Source organism: Balaenoptera ricei, chromosome 10 (assembly GCF_028023285.1).
Source record: "Balaenoptera ricei isolate mBalRic1 chromosome 10, mBalRic1.hap2, whole genome shotgun sequence".
NCBI lineage: Eukaryota > Metazoa > Chordata > Mammalia > Artiodactyla > Balaenopteridae > Balaenoptera > Balaenoptera ricei.
In genome coordinates, this window is record NC_082648.1 from 102,189,948 (window position 1) to 102,212,438 (window position 22,491).

Genomic DNA, 22,491 nt, shown 5'->3' on the forward strand with positions numbered 1-22,491 from the left:
TGGAATATTCAGTGTTACTTAACAAATCCATGGCGTGTTAACAGAAAAAGAAAAGGCAAAAGTCCAATAACTGCCCGCCCGAGGCGAGCTCTGTGCACCTCCGAAGGGAAGCTGCAACGGTCAACAGTGGGGTCAACACAGGTCCCCCTCCTGAGCCCACTTCTGGGCCTGCCCACCTCTTGGGGCTGTCACGGGGGACCTGTCCATGAGGGGCAGGGACAGCCTCAGCTGCTGTCCAGAGCAGTGCAAGCGGGCTTTACTCCAGGTGGGGCACAAGTCAGCCATGAACGTTTGTAATTTTCGCCTTTGTGCACCAAGGATGTGAAGTGAGAATGAGTAAACCTTCCTGGAGAAGGAGGGGTCTTTCCAGAGGCCGTGTCCTGGCTGGCAGCTGGCTCTGTGCTGCCGCTCGCCGCCTCCATCACCTCCCCAGCTTCCCCCGCCTCCATCGCCTCCCCCGCCTCCATCGCCTCCCCCCCCACCCCCCGCCTCCAAGTTGTGCCCCATGCGGCCCCCTCCTCCAGCCTGACTCTTGGCTCTGCTGGCCTCCATCCAGGCACATGGCAGGAGGACTCACCTGGGGACACGGGACAGCGTCCCCACTGGTTTTTCTGTGCTGGCCAGGGGGTCAGCTGGGTTTGGAGGGGGAAGAGGCTGCCAAGAACCCTGGACTTCCCTTCCTTTGGTGCCTCCCAGAATGCACTTAGTAAACGTGTCGATGAGCAACCTAAAGAACGGAGCCGTGGCCGGGGCCACAGACTGCTCAGACTGCTGGGCCGACTCCTGGTCGTAGGGGACCCCACTTGGCCCGGTCTAACCCCATGTGCAAACACCCCCAGCATCCCTCACTGTGGCGGAAGCTTGTTACCTCCTGGGGTAGCCAGCTCTCTCCTTGCACACCCTGATCCTTCGAAAGTTCTTGAGGTTAGGACAAAATTCAGCTCCGTGCAATTCCCGTCCCTCCACGCCCTCTGCAGTCTTAGGAAGTACCGCTAACTTCCCCTCCAGGGAAGGATTCTGCAAGGGTTTGGACAGAGCCACTTGAAGCTTACGTGGCAGGTAAGGACAGCGCTGCCCTGCCCGCCGGGTCAGAGTGGATGCTCGGAAGGACGGTGGTGATGGGCGCAGAGCAACGCGAACGAGCTGCAGCCTGAACTGGACTCAGCTGGGAGGGGAGCGGACAGCAGGAAGGGAAGGGAACGGGCAGTGTGAGCGCGGCCGAGCCAGCTCGAGGTCAGGACGGCGGGCCGGGCTCCTCCATCCGCGGCTGCAGGACTCCTCCTCCAGCACAGCCCAGGGGACGGGAAAGCTCTGGGCTCGAAGACCTGGCTGGGGACCTGGAGCTGGTGACGTGGGAAAGTTACTTGGCCTCGCAGGGCCTCAGTTTCTTCATCTGCAAAGTGGGGATAAGAGGGCCTCCTGCAGTCAAGCAGATGCTTCCAGAATCCAGGTGCTGCCCCTCACTCGCTGTGGGCCTTGGGCAGGTCACCTAATCGCTCTCATCTGTCGGTTTCCTCATCTGTCAAATGGGCAGATTCACACCCTAATGCTTCCCAGCGAGAACTGAGCACCACCACCCCTACCGGAAGCTTCACCCCAGAGGCTTGTACCGGAGCCCCCGTGACAACTGGGTGCAGCTGCTGTCGGCCTGCTCGCTCCCCCTCCCTCCTTTCCTCCCTCCCTCCCTCCCTCTCCCCGCATCTCCCTCTCACTCTTGTTCTCAGAGGCCGTGTCTTGTGTACATCCAAGTCCCTGACATCTGCCACAGGGCAGGACCTAGTGAATTAGGAGGGGTGGATGGAGCGGGGTGGGGGGCAGGGGTAAAAGGACACGCAAGCACCTACATGGGGTAAAGCAGACTTTTACTGATGACGACAATATTGATAATAACGATGACCCCAGGCCACCTCCTCCTCTTTACCTCTCAGGCCACGGTCACCTGGCGCCCAGGACACACTGGTCACTCACTGAATACCGGCTGAATGACCAACTGAATGACCAATGGTCTTTCAACAAATGTTTCCGCAGGTCCACACTGAAGCACCTGATTAAAGAGTGGCCCAGGGGAAAAGGATTCCTTTACAAACCACACACGGCCAGTCCCCCAGGGGCCAGGCCATTGGCCAGCTCCTGCAATGTGCCCAGAGCCAGTGGGACAGGAGAGGCCTCGGGGGGGCCCTACCTCACGCAGCTCCCACTCCCTAGTAATCACCGGAGCAGCAGCATGGGGGGGGGGCGGGTACTGGAGGCACAGAACAGGGGCCCAGGGCAGTGGGTGTCACGGAGGCACTGCCTAGAGGACGACGGTTAAACCCCGACCTGTCGGCAGGGTCTGGGAGCCAGGAGAGCACACGTGCGCGCGGCCCGGGGCACGGGGCAGAAGAGGTCTCTACGGCCAAGCCTGCAGAGGCAGAGGCAGGACGTGGACCCACGTGTGTCCACTGGGAGGCAACTGCCACGGCTCATCCTGAGTCTCGCCTGGACTCCAGGACCTTTTGGGGGGATGGGATGCACATGTGCAAAGGGGCCGCTTGGGCAGGCAACTTGCTGGGCAACCAGCTACACAGTTTGGCGGGATGACATCCCGCCCTTTGTCACGTGACCCTTGGGGCCTCTTGCTCATGCTGTGGGCCCCACATCCAGCCCTCTGAGCCCACAGGCCGGATTTCCCCTTGTGTTTTTTCACCTCACCCTCACGATTACCCTCTGAGGAAGATGGTAAAGTGTTAGCCCATTTTACAGATGCAGAAACTGACTCAGAACGATCAAAGCTTATCCATCAGCCCTGGGGATGCAGCAGGGATTTGGCATCCTCACCCTCAGTGCAACAGGGACCCCCCCCCCCAATGCACCACTCCCCGAGGTGCCAAGGGCCACATGGCATCAGATACGGTGAAGGGGGGCGTTGGTGAACCTCAGATGCCATACACACGTGTGGCGTCCCTGGGCTGGGGACGTCCCAGGGGCCAGCTGCTTGCGCAGGCTGGGTGTTCTGTCTTGGTGGCAGCCGGTATGATGATACACAGTCGGTGCAGGGGCTGGGGACTCAGACCACCCTGGTTCATGTCAGCCGAAGCTAAGCCCCTGGATGAGTAACTGCACCCCTGTGAGCCTCAGTTTCCTCCCCTGAAAAATGGGGACGGTGGAAATTCCCTGGCGGTCCAGTGTTTGGGACTCCGCACTTCCACTGCAGGGGGGCCTGGGTTCAATCCCTGGCCGGGGAACTGGGATCCCGCAGGCTGTGCGCTGCCAAAAAAAAAAAAAAGTAAAAAAAATGGGGACGGGAGTAGGACTCAAAGTTGTTGGAAGCAGTAAAGGCACATTCTCACCTGCCACAGGGGAGTGCAGGCTCCTTCCTCCCACCCGCAGAAGGTAACGTGTTCAGCGGACACAGCAGCCCACCCCTGCCACGGGGCAGGTTACCTTCATTTCTCCATCTCGGCTCCTGGCTGTAGGGAAGGCGGCCCTGGCAGGGTCGGCAGGGAGAGCCTCCACCTACTTGGACCCCCAACCATAATCTGAGGCAGGCGTGACTAGCTTCAACTGGTAGATACAGTGGGTTAAACAGTGTCCCCCCAGAATTCACATCCACCCAAAACCTCAGAGTGTGACCTTATTTGGTAACTGGGTCTTTGTAGATATAATTGGTTGAGCTCATACTGGATTGGGGGGCCCTAAATGTAATGACTGGGGTCCTTGTAAGAAGAAAAGACACAGATTCAGAGGGAAGATGGCCACGTGAAGACAGAGGCAGAGACCAGAGTGGTGCGGCCGCGAGCCCAGGAGCGCCAGCAGCCCCCAGGAGCTGGAAGCGGCAGGAAGGATCCTCCCCTTGGCTCTGGAGGGAGCGCGGCCGTGCCGGCACCTTGATTTCAGGCTTCCGACCTCCAGACCAGGAGGGAGTAAATTTAAGCTGCCCGGCATGTGGCGCTCTGTTACAGCAGCTGCAGGAGCCTCATACAGCAGACAAGAGAGAGTTAAGACTCAGGGAAGGGAAGTACCGGCCGAGGTCCCTGGGCTCAGGAGCAGCCAGGCTGGAAGGTCCCCCCAGCCCAGTGCCCCAGCCCTGCTCCTGTGCTGCCCTCCCCCATGTCCACTTCATCTAGAACACTTCCCATCCCCACTTACAGGCTTGCTGATTACGAGGAAAGATTTGCAAATGTCCCTACTTCCGCCGTATCCAAATTAGTGTCAAAACAGGAAAGAAGTCCAGATAAAAATACCCAAACCCAGGGTGCGCTGGGGAGAGATTCAGCATGTCCACAAGGCAGCCTGCGACACCGGCATCCGAGCTGGGCGGCCGCCCACCTTCCAGGCTGGGGCCACCGTCCCTCCTGCCGGCCAGCAAGGTCCCCTGCTCCCGGCACCCTGTTTGCCTTTTTCATCAACTAAACAAAGCAGAAGGGATGCAAACCCAGCCATGAAAAATCGGGTCAGTACATTCCTCCCTCCAATCCCCAAAGAAAGTCAGAGTGGGGGGAGCTGGGGGGGGGGGATAAATTACCGTGCCCGAGTCCAGCTGCACCGGGACGTAATAAAATGTGTTGCTAAGATACAAGTGCCAAAGAAGTTCATTAAAGGACACTTTAAACCAAGCTGTCAGACTCTTCTCCCTTTAAAGGCTGCTTATTTGGTACCGTCCCTCGTGTTTATAATTAGATCCGCGATATGAGAGCGCAGCCCCCATTCAAGCCCACTCAGCAGGCTCATTAATAAACTAACTTCAACAAGCCACCGACTTGGGCCGGGGCTGGGGGCGGGACTGTTTTATTTACAGAAATATGTTTGAGCGCCACTTCTGTATCTAAATGAGCGACGAAGGCTCTTGAAGAAACCCAGCGGCCCTCTAGTCGCAGCATCATCGACTGTTCCCCCCATAACAGCGCTGGGGGCTCCAGGGCGGCGGGCTCGCTGGACCTCAGGGCTCACGACCTGACTCCAACTCGCCCCAACTCGCCCCGTAGCTCTGAATGTAGGTACCACGCGGGATGGTGAGCGGGGGACACGGAGGCAGGGACTTAGCAGATCACGGCCAGCCTGATGGAGCCAGAGGAGGGGACTCGGAAGGGCGACCAGAGGATGCAGGTTCGGTCTGGGCTGCGGAGTGTCCTTTGGGACAATGCGTCTAGAAAGGGCCGTAATGTACCACCCACATCTAAACTGCAGATTTCTCATAAACATGGGTTTCTGGCTCCTCTTGAAAAAAATCAAAAAAGCAGGCTGCCTGGGGCCCATGCCAAGTGATGGCAGGGGTGGCGCTGGCCTGGCCGCCCCCCCCCATCCCCCCATCCCCTCGCGCCGCAGGGCATGTCTCCCCAGCAGGACGGCTCCCCGGCCCGCCCGCAGCGTCGGAGTCTGCGGTCCTGCGAGGGTCAGAGCATCTCAGGTTGGGGTTGGTCAGGGACGGAACCCCGGTGAGCCTGCTCCCCGGCCCGCCCGCAGCGTCGGAGTCTGCGGTCCTGCGAGGGTCAGAGCATCTCAGGTTGGGGTTGGTCGGGGACGGAACCCCGGTGAGCCCGGGCTTTTCGGAACCACAGAACCTCAGCACAGGGCCAGCCAGCCTGGCCTCCCACCCAGCTGGCGTCGGTGCCGCATCCCCTCGGCTATGAGGTGCTGGCTTGGCGGTCAAAGGTCTCAGAACAACCAATTCTAGCCCCAGGCAGATCCCTCTGTAAGGGAATTCCACCAGACCTGGAGTTGAAATTGGCCTTCTGGTACCTTCCAGCTTCTAGTCAAAATTCTGCCCCACGAAAGGGCCGCTTCCTCTTCTTCATCACGGCCAGTCGGTGATTTAAAGGTGGGGGTCAGCCGTGCTGGACAGACCAGTCGCCGCCCTGTTCCATCAGCTCTCTGACCTCCTCCCTCACACTCACCTGTCACTCACTCTCCCGGCCGCACTGGCCTCCGCGGGAAACGCCAGGCATGACCCATCTCAGGGCCTTTGCACGAGCTGTTCCCTCTACCTGGGACACTCTTCCTGCACAGAGCCACAGGGCTCACTCCTCCAGCCCCAAGGCCTGAGGCCCCTCTCGACCACCCTATTTAAAATAGCCACCTGCCCCCAGCCCCGCACGCCTCCCCCGCTCTACCCTCTGCCAGAGCACTGGTCACCTTCCCACCAACTCCATAACTCATTTATGATGTTTTTCGCCTGTTGCCTGTTTCCCCTCTTGGATCGCGAGCACATCTCAAGGGCCTGTTCTGTCCACTGCCGTGTCCCCAGTGCCCGGCACAGACTGGGCGCCCGGCAGCATGTGCCGAATGTCACCACTCAGTACCGAGCGGAGGCTGCCACCCTCACCATCCGAGCGCTCACTTCTGCACACGCTGGTGGGCACGGCCCGGAGGAAACACAAAGGAGCACGAGACACAGGGGCTCCTTCCAGCCCCGGACGCTGCACCTCCCTGGCCTCCCAGGCCCCAGATCCTGCTCTAAGACCCAGCCGGGCACTCTTTGCCACGTGCCCACTTCCCAGCGCCTGCAGCCGTAACAGCGTCCAGGGCCCCTCTGACCTCTGTCCACAACAACACGGCTGACTGTTTTGTCACCTCTCTTGTCGAGCCAGGACAAGCCCTTGGAGGAAACTTCCTGAGCCCGTGTCCCCTTGGCAGTGACAGCTGGGAGAAGGACGTTGGTGATGAAGGCACAGAAAACTCTGCACTCAGCGGGGCCGTAGCTTAAGGAATAATGCGGCGTTCATCTGGGGTGCATTTATCACCACTGAGACGCATTAATCACGGAGAAGAGTTAGTGTCACTGATTGTAAGAAATGCGGCTTGTCACCTGGTAACCTGCATCTCAGAGTAAATTCTGGATCACAGTCTCTAATATGTATATATTTTTAACTGCATTTTCAAGTTCATTTACATGTGCAGATTGGCTTTCCGCCTGAGTGACATCGAAAAGAAACACACCCCTCTCCCTTCCTCTCTCTGCCTGCCCCACCCCTGCCTCGTTCTCTTTCCTGGGGCAAAAAGCTTCTCCCCAAACTGATGGCAGCGTCCCCCATGGATGGCCTGCTGGGATGTATCCCCCAGGGAGGCCCCAACAGACAACCCCCCATCTGCCATTTCAAGTAACTTTCTGCTGCTTCCACCCAAGAGATCAAAAAGCAGCCATTATTTCCCCTAAAGATTGATCCCCCCCAAATTAGTGTGTTTTATCACCTTTTCTACTTTGGAGGGTGACTTTGCAAAATCTGATAGACACTTCCCTGTTTGTGAACGTGTAGGTTACGGCCTCGGCCATACACACGTCCACAACCAACCTCCACCGCCAAGTGCAGACACGCGCGCAGGCGGTCTGGGCGGCAAGCAGGCCCGGCAGGTACTCATCCTCCTGCAACGTACCTGCACCTAGAGATCGACAGTCAATCTGATGCAATAAGTTTCATAAAACGGACAGTTCCAGAATGCACTGGTCCTGCCAGAGCTGCCACCCCGACTTGTACCAACCGGAAGCCAGCTGCTCTGAAAGTATGACCACCTTCTGAAAACCACCGTGTTGTGCCCCAGCGGCCCTACTGTCGGCACGAGGACATCGTGTGTGGGACCCCAGCACGTCTCAAACAGCGGCCACCCTTGTGGGCAAGCCGCTTCTGAAACAAAACACCAGCGAACAGAATCTAATGACTTAAAGGAAAACCACGGGCTTCTCGTGTGGCCGCGCTGCAGTCAGGAAGACTGGAGCCCTGGGACCCCCGGGGCCCCCGGGTGCCATCACCACCTCTACCCAGGGCCGTAGTTCCAGTTGGAAAAAGGGGGCTTGGGGAGGTGCCCCGCAAAGGCCCCCCCGGCCTTGCACATCCTATGTTTTACGCCGTCAGACCAAGTCTCGGGTCCAAAGACCAAATCCCAAATTTAGGGCCCGGTCCCAGCTGCAGACACACCCGTCCGTGGAGACAAAGAAGCAACCCAGAGGTCTCTGTCCCAACAAAAAGCTACAGTTGCCCGTCTACCTCTCCACGGCAACAGCATCTCCGGGGCGCTGCCAGATCCCTGCTTCTCGTATGATTGTCAATAAACTATACTGATAACAGCTCCCCTATTACTCAGCTGCCCCGCTGCAGGCCAGCCAGGAATTACACCTGGCACTCGAGACACGCGTCCTCATTGACCCTTGGGACAACCCTGCCAGGGAAGCAGCACTGTCCCCACTTTGAGACAAGGACCCACACAACCTGACCTTATCTTACCTGGGGGCTAAGGACCACTCAACCCCGAACAAAAAAAGAAAAAAAAAATCCCCCATGGATGTACTTCTTTCTGCTGCGCTTTAACAAGACCAACACAGGTGCCAAGCAAAAAACAAAAAGCAAAGCGCAGCCCATCTGAGGCTTCAGGGACGCCCGCTGGTGGCAGTCAGAGGTCATCACCAGAACAAAGCTGCATCAGCAATTTCTCATCACACACTCGGAAACTACTACCAAACGATAAGTAATGACCCAAAGGGAAAAAAAAAACTTAAGGAAGCATGTTCGTTCCTTTGGAGAATAGAGGCCGTTTCAAAATGAGAAAGATGCGTCCACCTTAAAGTAGAAAACAACAACAACAGTGATAACAGGAATTACTGAAGGAGCCAAGCCAGAGAGGGGCTCAGGCCACAGCGGGGAGGACAAAGCAGAGCGTGGAGGAGTATTTGCTTCGGGGTCAAGTCCAAACCTCCCGCCTGCCGCTGGCTCAGCTTCTACACTGCCAAGACCCCTCACTTCACCTGGCCTGCCCCACACTCCCCAGCCCGGTACCAGAGGTGGAGGCCGGATGCAGACCCAGGCCCCCTCCCAAGTTCCACAACCTTCCACTTCAGGGTAAAATTCCCACTCATTATCACAAACAGCTGCTAACCTGCTGGTGGTTCTCTCTGACGTACTATCTCCATTTCCTTTTACTGGAACACATGCCCTGGAGTTACATGACACACCAAACTTTTCACATGCAGGGCACAAAGTGTTGTCATGTCTCCGCCACATGCTCCAGCGTAGGGGCTAAGGTCATGAGGCCACAAGGGCCCAGAACTGGGCCGCAGCTCCTCCCCTTGCCAGCTGTGTGATGTCAACAAGCCACTCAACCTCTCTGGGCTTCAGCCGCACCCCCCCCCCCCCGCAAGTAAAATGGTAATTAAGAGCAGGCCTTCCCTAAAGGGCTGTGTGAACAGTGACCGAGTTGGTCCGTGGAGAGCGCTAGAAGGGGCCTGGCCCAGGGTCAGCATCAGATGGGAAAGCTGTGACTTGTGACGCCCAGATCCCACCTGTTGAGGACTCGCCGTGGCCCGAGTGTCACGTCTCATCTCATTTAATCCTGCCGGCGCCACGTCCGCGTCGTTTCCCGAGCACCCCACACGCCAGCGCTCGGCTGTCTCACGGGCGCTGCACCGTTACCCCATTTTACAGCCTTCGAAGCATGGAGCGGGGTTCACAACTCCAGTCTACCCAGTTGTGAAGCCGGTGCTTAACCTCTTTCTTACACGCCTCTCGGAGACAAAAGTGAAAAGCCTTCTTAGTGGGACTCTTCTGCAAGGAAAGTCCAATCCAGAGTCCCATTTCCTTACAAGCTGTAAATTCCGAACAGTGTGGAGAAGACGAACAGCAGCTGCACCCTCCTCCAGAAAACCGCCTCTTCCCCCCCAAGCCCTCCCGTGTCTGCGGCAAGGGCCTTGGAGGGCGAGCCAACAGACACCCCGCGAAGGGGCCTCCTCAAGCCCTCCGTGCATGACCAGGGAGTGCCCGCGACGCGGCCCCGCGGGCAGGGCCCCCCGCCACGTGCTCAGGCCCCGAGCCGGGCTCGCTGGCGGACCGGACAGCAGCCACGTGCAGCATCAGCTCGCGCAAGTGGAGCCCGCGATTCGGTCCTGGATAGACAAAGGTGTTGGAGGAAACACTGGCTAAATCACAGGGCTCATAATCATAGCCAGCAGTTCTAAGGAGGCATCATGGGATTACCAAAGTTATTATCAGAGTCATCGCCTTGAAAAAACTCAAAGTTGACTGAAATCAATTGTACAGTTCCGACAGCAGGTGTTTTAGGAGGCTAACGTAGCAGAGCCACCTCCTTGGGCTGGCAGAGGAGGCGGCGCAGTCACCGTCACCCTCTACCAGGAGGAATGAGCAGCATACGCCCCGAAGGGGGACCAGCAACGGTGCAAAGGCTCCAGCCCCCCAGGTGCAGGGCAGGGCGTGGCGGGGGCGTCCTGGGGTCGCTGATGCGGCCAGCGCAGTTCTCTTCAAATCAACCCCTGTGCTCTGCTCGGTAGTTTAGATGCACTTTCTCATCTTTGATCTGACTCCATCTCAATAACCCAGTGAGGTAGTTTTTACTACTACTACACCCACTTTACAGAGAGGAAACAGAGCTCAAGGAGGCAGAATGACTTGCTCGAGGCCACACAGCCGGAGGCAAAGAGCTGGGATAGGAAGCCTGGTGTCCTGACTGTCGGGCCTCTGCTCTTCCAGCTACGCTTTGTCAGACCCTAGTGGCAGGGGGGCCAGCTAGAGGCCAGGCAGGGACTGAAACAGGGGGCACCCTCTCCGGGGGTCCCAAGCCACCTGACCTTGGGAAGCTGCCCTTCTCTCACCTGCCCCGCCTGACCCAAGCCGTGAGATGATCACGACAATCAAATAAAAAGACATGATGGAACAGACCCGCTGAAGAATATCAGTGCTGCAGATAGCAGGGCACTGGGTGTGCAACGTCTCTGCTTCTCCACAGGTGCAAATGTCACCTCCTGACAGCGATCCCATGCACCTCATCACAGCACGTCACCCCGTCTGCTGCTGGCTGAGCCCACTAGCTAAACCCCTCCTGCAGAGAGCTCACGGGAGAGGTAACGGTGGATACGCCAGCCTCCCCAGCTACATGTGAAACTTTCTGCAAGCAGAGACCAAGCGAAACCACTTCGCAAGGGTAAAGCCTTATAACAGGAGATGCCGCTATTACTAACAACAGCACGTCACCCACCATCACCCCCGCGTCCTCCACCAGGCAGGAGCCCATTAAATGTTTGTGGAATTAAACTGCGTTGGTCCCAAGAGACGTCCGGAACACAATGTCAAGTGTCAAAAGCAAGTTTAGGTATAGCATGCTTAGTAGCGTACCCACTAAGCATGTTTATCCACGTTACAGACGCCGCGTGCGCACAGAACACATCCTACGAACACACCTCAGAGCCAGCGCTGCTCTCGCCCACACACAGGATGGGGCAGAAGAGGGGTCACGTTTTATGACTCTCACGTCTGCGCTGCGAATTTTTTCCCCAACAAGCAGGTGTTGCTTTTACAATAAAAACTTTGTTAAAAGTCGAATTCTTCCTGAGCTCCTAATGTTACAGAAATAATAGCAAGAATCACTGCCTTCCTCAGCAAGATTTTACTTTAGCAGGGGCGTGGTAATTATTTGTCTTATTTCAACAAATCCTTCCTCTCATTTTAGTAATATAATCCCGGACAAACTGTCAACTGATGTTATATACACTGCATAGACTTCACGCATATTTATTGGCACAAATCAATATACAGTTGACCCTTGAACAACGTGGGTTTGAACTGCGCGGGTCCACTTATATGCGGGTCCACTTACACACAGATTTTTTCAGTAGTGCATACTGCAGTCCTATGTGATCCACGGGTGGTTGAATCCACGGATACAGAGGCCCTGCCTTATATGTAGGACCAACTATATACATAGTGTCTGTGCAGAAGGTCGCCACCTCTGACCCCCGCGTTGCTCAAGGGTCAACTGTAATTACTATTTGTTATTATACACTTTACAAATAGTATAAAAACAAAGTCAACAATAAAAATATAACCTCTAAATGTAAGTATGTTATATACACACACACATTTTTTTCCCTTAAACCAACCGCGCAGAGATGTCCACAGAGTCATCTTCTAGAGGGTTCCAGAAGTGTCCCCCCACTAACTTCTCAGCCCTAAGAAGCTCTAGTGAAGGCAGGAGGGGGAGGGTCAGCACAAGTCCCTGCCCTCACAGCCTGTTATGTGCCGGTCACCCAGGGTCCAGCAGCCTCCTCTCCTCTCCCACGTCACACACGGGTGCCACCATCCCTGCAAGAGCCTCCTACGCAGGTGACAGACATCAGGGAGCTCACATGGCCGGCAAGCTGGGAGTGAGTTCAGGCCTCCTTCACGCTTCTCCCTTCTAATCTCCCCTCAGCACCAGAGCCCTGAAAGCCCCTGGCCATTTCCCAGCCCTGGCACAAAACCCAGGCCCTTCACCTGGCATTCGGTGCCTTCCTGGCTCCGGCCCCAGCCTGCCTTCTCTGCTGTCTGTCTGTCTGTCTCTCTCCCATGGTTCAACTGCCAGAAACTCACCAGCACCTGCAGGTTTTCTCAGGCCATTAGCCCTCAGCTGGGCCAGCGGCTCCTGTCCACGGCCCCAGGCGTCCTTGAGGACCCCTCTCCCCCAGGAAGCTGTCTTCCGTCTCCAGGGGCCCGCAAGGCATGGTTTTCACAGAACTTTTCTGGAATTTCCTTGACACATGGTTACCTACACCTCACTCTCTTGTGAGGTTTCCGAGACCAAGGAGCTTCTAGTCTTATTCATCTCTGCCTGCTCATTCCGAACATACGATTTTAAAAATCTGTTTACTGCAAGCCAACAAAGGATGACTCCCAGGGACGCCTCTTGGGCCACGCGGCTCATCACCACCAATCCGCACACCCATCTTCTGACAGTCAGCTGCTCGTTCAACCAATACGCACCCAGCCCGACAAGGCACAGCTCTCAGAGCACAGGGGGAGGGGGCGGAACAGCGCAGCCCCTGCTCCGCAGGGAGCTTACGGTCTAGCAAAGATACCGGACTTGCATGAAAAGATGAGGACGGATAACGGTCAGCAGTCTCCAGAATAGCAAGATGCTCGCGGTACCCGAGGCCCTGCTGGGTAACAGCCAAGGAGCCGCACGGTCGGGGGGTCGGGGGCCGAGCGGGGGTGGGGGGGGGCAGGGTCAGCCCCGCAGAGAGCAGCGGAAAACCACTGGAAGGTCTCAAGCAAGGGAGCGCCGTGATCTTGTTCAAGTTGTAAGACACTTACTCTGGCGGAGGATGAACCAGAGGGGGCACGAGGAGATGCAGTACACTGTTCACAAGAGCCTAAAGGTGGAAACAACCCCGGTGCCCATCAGCTGGTGAATGGATGCAAAACGCGGTCTCCCATACAACGGACTATTAATCAGACATAAGAAAGAATCGAGTACTGACACGCGCTACAACTTGGATGAACCCTGAAACCATGCTCAGTGAAAGAAGCTCGTCATATGAGACCACATGTTATATAACTCCATTCCCATGAAAGTCCAGAATGAGTAACTCTATAGCGACAGAAAGTAGATTTATAAAGACAGAGAGTAGATTAGCGGTTGCGTAGGGCCTGGGGGTGGGGTGTGCAGCGGGGATGATACCCAAAGGGTTTCTTTCTGAGATGATGAACATGTCCTAAAATCGACGGTGGTGATCGGCTGTAAACATCTGTGAACGTACAAAACAATACTTAACTGTAAACTTTAAATGAGTGAATTATGTGATTCGTGAATTATATTCCAATAAAGCTTTTTTTTTTTAAAGTGGATGCAGCGTGGAGGCTACTGTAATCTTCCAGCTAAGAGATGATGGGGGAGGGACCAGAGGGGTGGACAGATGGAGAGGAAGAGGGGCCCCAGGAATATGGCTCAGATCGAAGTGTGGGTCTGGGAGACTCTGGCCGTGGGAGGGGGAGTCAGGGGTCAAGGCCAAGCAGGTGGCAGCGGGCAAAGCCAGGACTGGGCCCCTGCTGTCTCAACCCCACGCTCTTTCCCAGAATATGAAAGGCGGAGCTTGGAGAGACAGCGTTAGTTTTCTCTTTCACATGTAATGGTGCTATTTTAAGAATGCGATCTTGAACTCTAGGTCAGGAAGATTAAAATTTAGCCTCCTGGATGAGAGCAGACTCGGGGGCAGAGCTTGGACAATGGCACATCCTTTTACTGAAGGACTGAAAACAACTGGGGAGCTTTCAGAATAAACCCACCCTGCAATTTTGTTTGGTGGACGCTTCCACTGTGGAATCCCTCTGGTGTCCAATGTACAATAGCTAGTGAATCACAGTGAAGACGTGATTCAGCGCCTGGGCGAATGCCACATACGTCATACCTTTCAAGAAGACATATTTTTATTGCTGCACTTGAGGACATCCCCTCAGAATCCGGAGTCCATCAAGTCGACGGATGGAGCAGCACACAAGGCCCCAAGTTCACCGGGGTGGAGGCCGGTGCTCTCTCGGCCGCGCCAGCTCGACTGCAGTTGATACAGGAGGCTCCTCTCACTCTGTGGTGAAGCTGAACTTGCGTGAAGTTCAGGTCTGAAGATGCCTGCTTCGTGTGGCATCTACATGTTGTGCCGAGAACTCCAAAGAGGGAGGGAAAAAAAACAAACCCTCCAGGATTTACGATGGGTCTGTCATTTACACAGAAGTGCTTGTTGCTTGACAATTTCGATGAAAATGTTACTGCCTCTCTGCATGTGCTGCAAATTCACAGCGTAAAACCACTGGAGCAACTAATGAAGCCTTCACACATCGTATCTTGTTAAAGACAAGGAAGGGGTCCATCTTCCATCGGAATCACAACCCAGTGGTGAGGGGCCGCCCCACCCGGGGAATGCAGCCTGGCCAAAGCGGGCTGGCCCACAACTCAGATCTGACCAACTGCCCCACAGCTCTCTATTTTTTTTTTAAGGAAAAAATACGAACTCTGTTTTCAAATAGCACCGTCCTATGGAAACTGGTTTCTTGTTTATCCCTTAGTCCACCAATGGTGGGAGAAACGCTGGACACTTAAACAGAATTTGTATCTCTCTACTTCTGACCAACAAACAACCCATCTTCTTCTAGGAGTCCTTGATAAACATCTTTAAGCACTTGTCCATGTTTCAGAAGTAACTAAATAAATTCCAGTGCCAAGGGCATGAATGGGAAATTGGTGGCTAGGCACCAAAAGGTATTACTCACTGCTATTGTATCTCTAACAAATGTGGATAATGGGGTCATCTGTCCATTTTACTATCAAGCTCATCATCCTCATGTGCACTTTTAATTGAAACGTAACCTTTCTATCCCATATTCCAAGCGGGAGCAGGACAAAACCACATCTCCCGAGATGAAGATGGTGTGAGTTTTTCCCCAAGCACATCACTAAAGGGATACTACCTTTACTCTTCCGTTGAGTTAAAAGCAAACTCTGAAACACTGGCTTTTTAATCCCTGATCCGGCATTTCAGCTCCTCCTGGGCAGGCGCTGGGGTGACCAAGCAGAGCCTACTCCTCTTCAAAGCCCTGCAGCCCGAATCACCTCCAAGAGCTCATGCATCGACCTTTCCGCAGCCAAGCTGCCAATCTCCACCAAACTCTCCCAAGGAGAGAAAGACAGTAAATGTTAAGTCTGCCCAACTCATTTCATAGGTGACCTCTGAAGGATTTCACCGCGGAGCTTGGGAGAGACAAGGCAGCTTTATTAGCATGCTACACCACAGCCCCAGGCCCTCCCTCCCTCTTTTATGAGCCCTTGCTATATAAAATGCCACAAAGGAAAAAGGAAAAACAACACACTTACAGTTACAAACACAAGTTCCAATGGCCAGGACAAACGCTGGATACTTACCAGATGTTATTTTTAGTCATTTAAAAGAGAAATATTTTTAAAAGGCCAGAGAACAAAAGTTTTTGTTTTTTTCTTTCTTTCTTTTCAAACACACACTCACACACACACAAAAAGATGGAGGTACATTCCGTTCACAAGCATCCTTCTCCGAGTTCTAATTTAAAGGCAAAGGCAGCCTGGAGTAGGACAGTTCCTTCGCCGAGCGGCACCGCAACCTTCAAACACGATTTTCATATGTTTCTCTCTGCCTCATCTAAATTCAAGCATGACAAATAATAAATAGCCACTCATTTACTATCATCATCAAAATTTAAACAGCCTTGAAATAGTTGCTACAATACAGAGATGATCAAACCTAAGCTCCGAAAAGCCACTCCAAACAGTAAAACTACTGCCATGTAGAAGCATACATAAAGAGACATTGTTGCGATAAAAGCTGCCGGATTATTGGATTTTCTCTCTCTCGCTTTTAAATCTTCTACTCCGAGCATAAGAGTCAACAACTTGCCGTTTTACCCAGTGAAAAAAAGGCTTAGTAACCCTCGGCTATCACACTGTACCAGATTTGGTGGTGGATTTTTTTTTTTAAAAGAAAGTATTTGATTTGATTCCACACAGTGATTAAACATCTTTGTGCTCAGCGGAGAAGGGTCTTCCAACCCCTCCCCCTCCAAAAATGGCATCAAAGCAATCAAAATGGTAATGCCGGGCCTGGGTCCCCTCCCCCCGCGAACTCCCCGACTTCGCCGGGGCCGCGCGCCGGCCCCCCCCTCCGGCGGGAATGGAAGCTTCCACTCCTGAGCGGGGGCGCGGGCCGGCCGGGCGGGCGGGCGCGCGCGGCCGGGGAGGGGGGCCGCGGCACCGCCAGAAAGGGGTTAATGCATTCCTCCCAACCCTCCCGTCCAGCCGGGCGCCCCCGACCAGGCGCGGACCCGCGGGAACAGCCATCTTTCTTTCCGCAACCCCCGGCCCCCTCCTCTCCCGCACGCCCCCTCCCACCACTTTTCAACTTTAAAGACTCGAACACCCGGCCTCCGAGTTCTCCCCCGCCAGTCTCGTCCACGTCTCTCCCCGCACCGCCAATCCCTCCGGGGAGGGGGCTTCTGCACGGGCCGCCCCCGCGGGGAGTTGGGGGAAGAAGAAGGGGGCCAGCTCAGCGGCCGGTGGCGGGGCGGGGGCGGGGGCCAGCGCGGGCCAAGTTTGATGCCGACGGCGGCGGCCGGCATTCCGAAGGAAGCGCGATCGATGGCCCGGGGGCGCGGCGGGGCGGGGGCGGGCCCGCGGGGCGGGCGGAGGGAGGGTAGGGGGCAGCGGGGAGGGCGCCGGCGCCCCCGCCCCCGCCAGCCTCGGAGCCCCGAGAGCGCCATTGGCTGCGCCGCTCAAAGTTCTCGGCTCGGGGCCGCTCGGGGAAGGGGCGGGAGTGCGTGTGCCGGCAGGGAGCGCAGGGGGAGGGGCGGAGGGGGAGGGGAGCGAGCGGCAGGGAGGGAGGGGGCGGGGGCGCGCGGCCGGCCGCGCTCCGGCGGCGGCATCTGTTCGTGGTGCTGAAACCCCTACCGCTGAGCTCAGCGCAACTAAGTCACAATGGACAACTTTTCTTCGCCGAGGGGCCGGGAGGGGTCGGCGGCCGTGCCCCCCATCGCAAGGAGCTTCTTGCGTGTCCCAGTCTACGCCTGATGCCCGGAGACCAAAGTTGGGGCAGAACTGGGGGGGTCCTGGGGGCGCCTTTCTTTTGTTCCCCGGGAGCTGGCGTCAGGTTCCAAGAATAAAAGTGATGCTGGAGAAGTGGAGGGGAGGGGGGCCCGGAGGAACGATTCTTTAAATAAGATTTGCAACGGAACCCAGAAATCGCTTCCAAGTAGTTTGGTGTCCAGGCCCGAATTACCGCCCCCTCTCCCCCCACCCTCACAAGAGCGTGAGGCGGGGGACACTGAGCCGGGAGAAATTTCCACATTCCAAAAACATGTCCACCAACTCAAAATGGACGCCGGGCTGCTCGCCGCCTTTTAAGTGCAGCTTCTCTCTTTCGGCCACCGCGGGAGCCGCGATCTCCCCCCTCGGCCTCCAAGAATCCGGCTCTTTCTTTCCAGAAAAGGGGGGGCGGGTAACTTTGAGGGCTGGAGAGACTCCTTTGGGAGTCTGAGCGCGCGGCGCCGAGGCCGGCACTTTTCAGGGTGCTGCCAAAGTGCCCGGCGACCCCTCCTCCCCACCCCGGGCGGGAGGCGGGGGGCAGGCTCCAGCTCGCTTACTTGTTTGTCGCTGAGCGCGGCGATCCGCGGCTGCCTCTCGTGGAGCTGTTTCTTGAGGTCGCCGTTCTGCGGAAACACGGAGGAGCGGGCTCAGGCCGGCCGCCCCGGGCGTCAAGTGCGCCCGGAGCCCCGCGGGCCGCAGCCCCCGGCCCGGGCCGCCAGCCGCGCGCCCCAAGTTCCCCCGGCCGCGTCCCGCACGCGCGGCGGCCGGGCAGTGCCGTACGGGGCCGCTTACCTGTGGCTGCCGCCGCATCTGGGCAGCTCGCGGGGCGGGGCGGGGGCCGTGGCCACCCGGCGGCGCGGCCCGAGCCGTGCAAGTTTGCAGGCCGGGGTACGTGTGCGAGTGAGTGTGAGTGTGTGCCGGGGGAGGGGGGAGGAACAAAGAGCCAAGTAAACACGGCGAGTCCGTGTCGAGCAAAGCTCATAAATATTCAAGTCGCGTCCTAATCTCCCCAACACACACACGCGCACGCCGCAATACCGCTCGGGCTCCGGCCGCCACGCCGCTGCTCGCCCGAGCAACAATCGCCAAAACTACTTTTGCAAACTGTGCAGGATTGCACCGGCGGATGGGGGCCGGAGGGGGTCGGCGCACACACTCTCACACGCACCCCGGGCAGGCGCACCAAGGGGTCCCCTCCCGGGACCCCTGTCCTGCAGACCCTGCTTGAGAAAGAGAAGACACCAGGCTCGGGTCCCACGGGCCCTCGACCCCCAAACTGTGCAGGATTGTACGAAAGGGGTGGGCAGAGGGGAAGCCCAAAGGGAGTCCGTTCATGTACATACTCCCCCCGCCCCTGGGGCAGGCTCAAGGAGGGGCCCCTCCGAGCCCCTCCAGCCCTGAAGACCCTGCGACGGGGAAGAGGACGCGGGTCTCCGGTGCCTGTAGCCCCGACCCCAGGCCCGCAGCCCCCGACCGCCTACCTGGTGGCGCGCGAGTTCCACGGCGAGCGCCTCGGGCCGGCTCTGCAGCTCCATCCCGGCAACTTGGGCAGCACTTTGCGCTCACTTTGGCCCCGGCTCCGGGGAAGTTGCGCGGCTCCGCGGGGGCTGGAGCGGACGGGGGCCGACCGGGTCTCCGGGGAGGGGGGGGACACGAGCCCCCTCCCCCACGGCCAAAAGGGAGGCGGGTTCTGGCGAGGGGGAAGAAAGGCGGCCGGGCGCCGCGGCGCCGAGCCCGCGGCCGCCCCAACTCCTCAGGCTGCCCGGCAAGTTGCGCCGGGTCCCCAGGCTGCCGGCGCGGCCCGGCGCATGGCCCCCCGGCGCCGGGAGCCCCGCGCAGCCCCGCGCGCGCCCGCCCCGCCGCCGCCGCCCGCGACAGCCGCCAGCCAGCAGGGACTATATTTCCTCCGGCGCGCGCGCCTGGATCTCGCTGGGCCTCGGCAAAGTTGTGCCTCGGCACGATGCTAATTCGGCAGTGCCCGGATGCAGCGGGCCGGGGCGGCGGGGGGCGGTGCCGGAGCCCGCCGCCCGCCCCGCCCCCGCCCCGCCCGCGCGTGCGCACTGCCGCCCCGCCGCGGCCCGGCGCCTGGAGCGCAGAACAAAAGTGGCGGCGCGGAAGGGCGCAAACTCCCGAGCCCGCGGCTTGGGGCGCCAGCCCCCGGACCGCTCACGCCGGCCGCTCCTCCTCTTTTCTGCCCCCGCCCCCAGCCAAACCCGAGGAAAACCGGACCCCCAGCTTGAGGCAGGGGTTGGAGATACTTTCCGGTGGGAGGGGAAATGTCCACTTTTCCATTTCTGTTCTCCTCTGGCTCTCGCCGATCCCTCTTTGCCCCTGCTCCCTCTTTTTCTGTCTCCGTCCGCCTCCCTCCCCTACTGCCTCCTGTGCACTGGCGCTGCGACTTGGGAGATTAAATTACTCATGTCGCCAGATTCCGCCACCGCCTGATGGCCACCGTGTTATTTAAACAGTATGAAAATTGATCTCTTGACTGTTCCTTTAATGATTTTTTTTTACACTCACAATTAAACTCTCAACAGATGTCATTGGACTTTTTAAGACCGTTGTTAAAAATCGTAAACGTGCCCGGTCAATGTGACATTAAACAATTATAACTACAGCTGCCGAGATCGCATTTCAGAACTCCCAGCCCCGCAGCCAGGAGGTTAATGTCTTCGAGTCGATTAGCATCGTGGAGTTACCATCTTTACCAGTTAACGTCGGAAAGCTTTGTGCCGTATCGGTAGCATCCTGGTATGTTTGAGAGACGCTGGGGAGAAATGGTGCAACCGTATTACTCAAAGTAAACGTTAAACGTTTACACCGATACATCATTATAGCTTCGTATTCCTCTGCAGCACAAAAAATACCCAGGCACAGGCAGTTAACAAATGGCCCCTTTCAGCATGTGCCAACATGCCGCCCCTTGCTTCTACTGTCAGCAGAAGTTGTTGGAATTTTTTTCAGGTCGGGACCCCAGTGTTGTTCTGACCTCCTATTCAGGACATTTGCCACAAGTGACTTCTGTGTTTCCTGGGTCCCCCAAACACCAGGGGCTTCTCCTCCCCACCCCCAGCACCTAGCCTTTGGGAAACACTCAATGAGGAATCACGGATTACTTTGTGAGCTTTGTTAAAAACTCACAAAACTAACGCGTGTGCTAAGTGCTGTCATCGGTTTCGTCTAGCGCCAGCTGGGGAGAAGCAGGGCTCACCAAATGCAAAACAAAAAGTCTGACTCTGGCTCCTTCCACTCCAGGTTCAGCCCAACTTGGATGGTGTCCCCTCTACTTAGCACTTTAGCTGGCCTGGACGCCAGCCAGGGAAAGTGGACTGCCCAGGGACCAGTGTTCCCAGGGCCAGAGGGAGAGTGCATGCGAGAGGGTTCCTATTGTAATCTCTGTAAATGTCACTGGCTTTTTAGTAAAATTTCATAATCATTTCATTGGCCACGTATGTAATTAAATCAACAGAGAGGATATTCAAGCTGTCCATGACCTACACAGCCTCAGGCAGATACTGGCTGGGGAATAGTGCTGTTTGCAAGTTTCCGTCAATGATCCTCTACATGCCTCTCTGTTGTTTTCAGTTACCTAATTCCTGAGCAAGTGACAAAGGCCTAGGGCTGGGTGCTCTCTGACAGTGAGGGAACCGGTTATGTGGAGAAAAAAAAAACCTACAAGGAGTCCTGTTCTGCTGCTGCAGACACACTTTTCCCTGAAAGCGTCCTGCACGCCGGGACACCCTCCCTTGGCCCATGCTGTGCCCTCCCTATGCCCTCCATCTGGAATGCCCTTTCTCTCAGAACCCGCTTTTTAAAATCCTCTTCATCCCCCAAGAGTCACTTCAAATGCCACCTTTTCTGGGAACTTCTTCTAATTTCTACACATCAATTCTTCACTCCTCCCACTGAAGACTCACCATGAAGAGCTTACTTAGCAAGGGGGACATTCTGCCCCAGAGTAAAGGTAACTGCTTCCCCGCTGGAGCCTGAGCCGACTCTGAGTCTGGCTTGTGGGCAGAGCACAGTATACGGGTGTTGAAGGAAGGCACAGGGCCCTGGAGCCAAGTAGGTGCTTACCTGATGAATAAGTGAGCGAGGGGATGAATGAATGAAGGTTAAAAGGAAGGTAGGTTCCATTTTTGGAAAGGTGGGCTGTTAATCATGGCCATAGACATGAGCCGTGTCTGCAATTCATCCCAGCGTCCACATTTCTTTTACTTGCATGGTGGTCAAGGGGACGGGGGCCTGGGCTGGAGCTTGGATATCTGGGTTCGAGACTTGGGTCCACCTCTTGAGCAAGTTACTGAACATCTCCTAGCCTCCATTTCTTCGGATGTAAAATGGGAATTATCCACCCAACCACAGTTACCCCCAGACCCACTCGGCTCCTCCTGGCCCCAGACCTTGGCTGCTTGCTCAGTGGAGAGCCCCAATCGCAGTCTCTGCCCACCCCCAGCTTAACTGGCCTCGAAGTGAGGGCCGGAGCACAGCCTCGGCCACGCTCCTGCCACAGGGGGAGCTGCAGTGGTTCCGGCACCGTGTCCAACCCTGTGGACCCTTGGGGGCCCTGCTGCTTCCGCCTGTTCTGGCTTCTTTTTTTTAAATTATTATTTATTTATTTTTGACCGTGTTGGGTCTTCGTTTCTGTGCGAGGGCTTTCTCCAGTTGCGGCGAGCGGGGGCCACTCTTCATCGCAGTGCGCGGGCCTCTCACTATCGTGGCCTCTCTTGCTGCGGAGCACAGGCTCCAGATGCGCAGGCTCAGTAGTTGTGGCTCACAGGCCCAGTCGCTCCGTGGCATGTGGGATCTTCCCAGACCAGGGCTCGAACCCGTGTCCCCTGCATCGGCAGGCAGATTCTCAACCACTGCGCCACCAGGGAAGCCCTGTTCTGGCTTCTGAGTGAAGCTCTGCACCTTGGGGTGGACCGACCAACGGGTTGAAAAACACAACTCGGAAGTCCAGGGGAGCGAGTTACTTCATCAAATGAACTTGGACCAACTAGAAACAGGATTCAGGAAGGAGCTAGCAAATCAACATCGCTCCGTCCCTAGCTGGTTAGAATGCTCTGGGGCCCAGTGGGCCCACCAGGAGGCCGGTTAAACATCCCACAGAACCCAGCAAACAGCTGTCATTCGTGGGAAGCGGCGGACAGCTCAATA

General features: G+C 56.8%; 1 protein-coding gene and 1 long non-coding RNA gene across 3 annotated transcripts in view; both read right to left on the reverse strand.

The window, feature by feature from the left end:
* The window catches only part of PHF21B (PHD finger protein 21B), a 98,984-nt gene extending 79,855 nt beyond the window's left edge, over nt 1-19,129 (reverse strand). The window contains exons 1-2 of one of the 2 annotated variants that reach the window (XM_059937138.1): nt 18,813-19,129; nt 17,889-17,954 (exon numbers count right to left, since the gene is read on the reverse strand). In XM_059937138.1, the coding sequence (XP_059793121.1) occupies nt 17,889-17,954; nt 18,813-18,866 (120 nt within the window). In that variant the 5' untranslated portion in view covers nt 18,867-19,129. Of the gene's footprint in view, nt 1-17,888; nt 17,955-18,123; nt 18,207-18,812 lie in introns of those variants that run through there. The other variant, XM_059937139.1, reaches the window with a different exon arrangement.
* On the reverse strand, nt 1,846-3,998 carry LOC132373659 (uncharacterized). Its single transcript, XR_009505472.1, has 2 exons — nt 3,330-3,998; nt 1,846-3,246 (listed from the first exon to the last, which is right to left on the reverse strand). It is a non-coding gene; the product is annotated as an uncharacterized LOC132373659 (long non-coding RNA).
* Nucleotides 19,130-22,491: the final 3,362 nt, after the last annotated feature.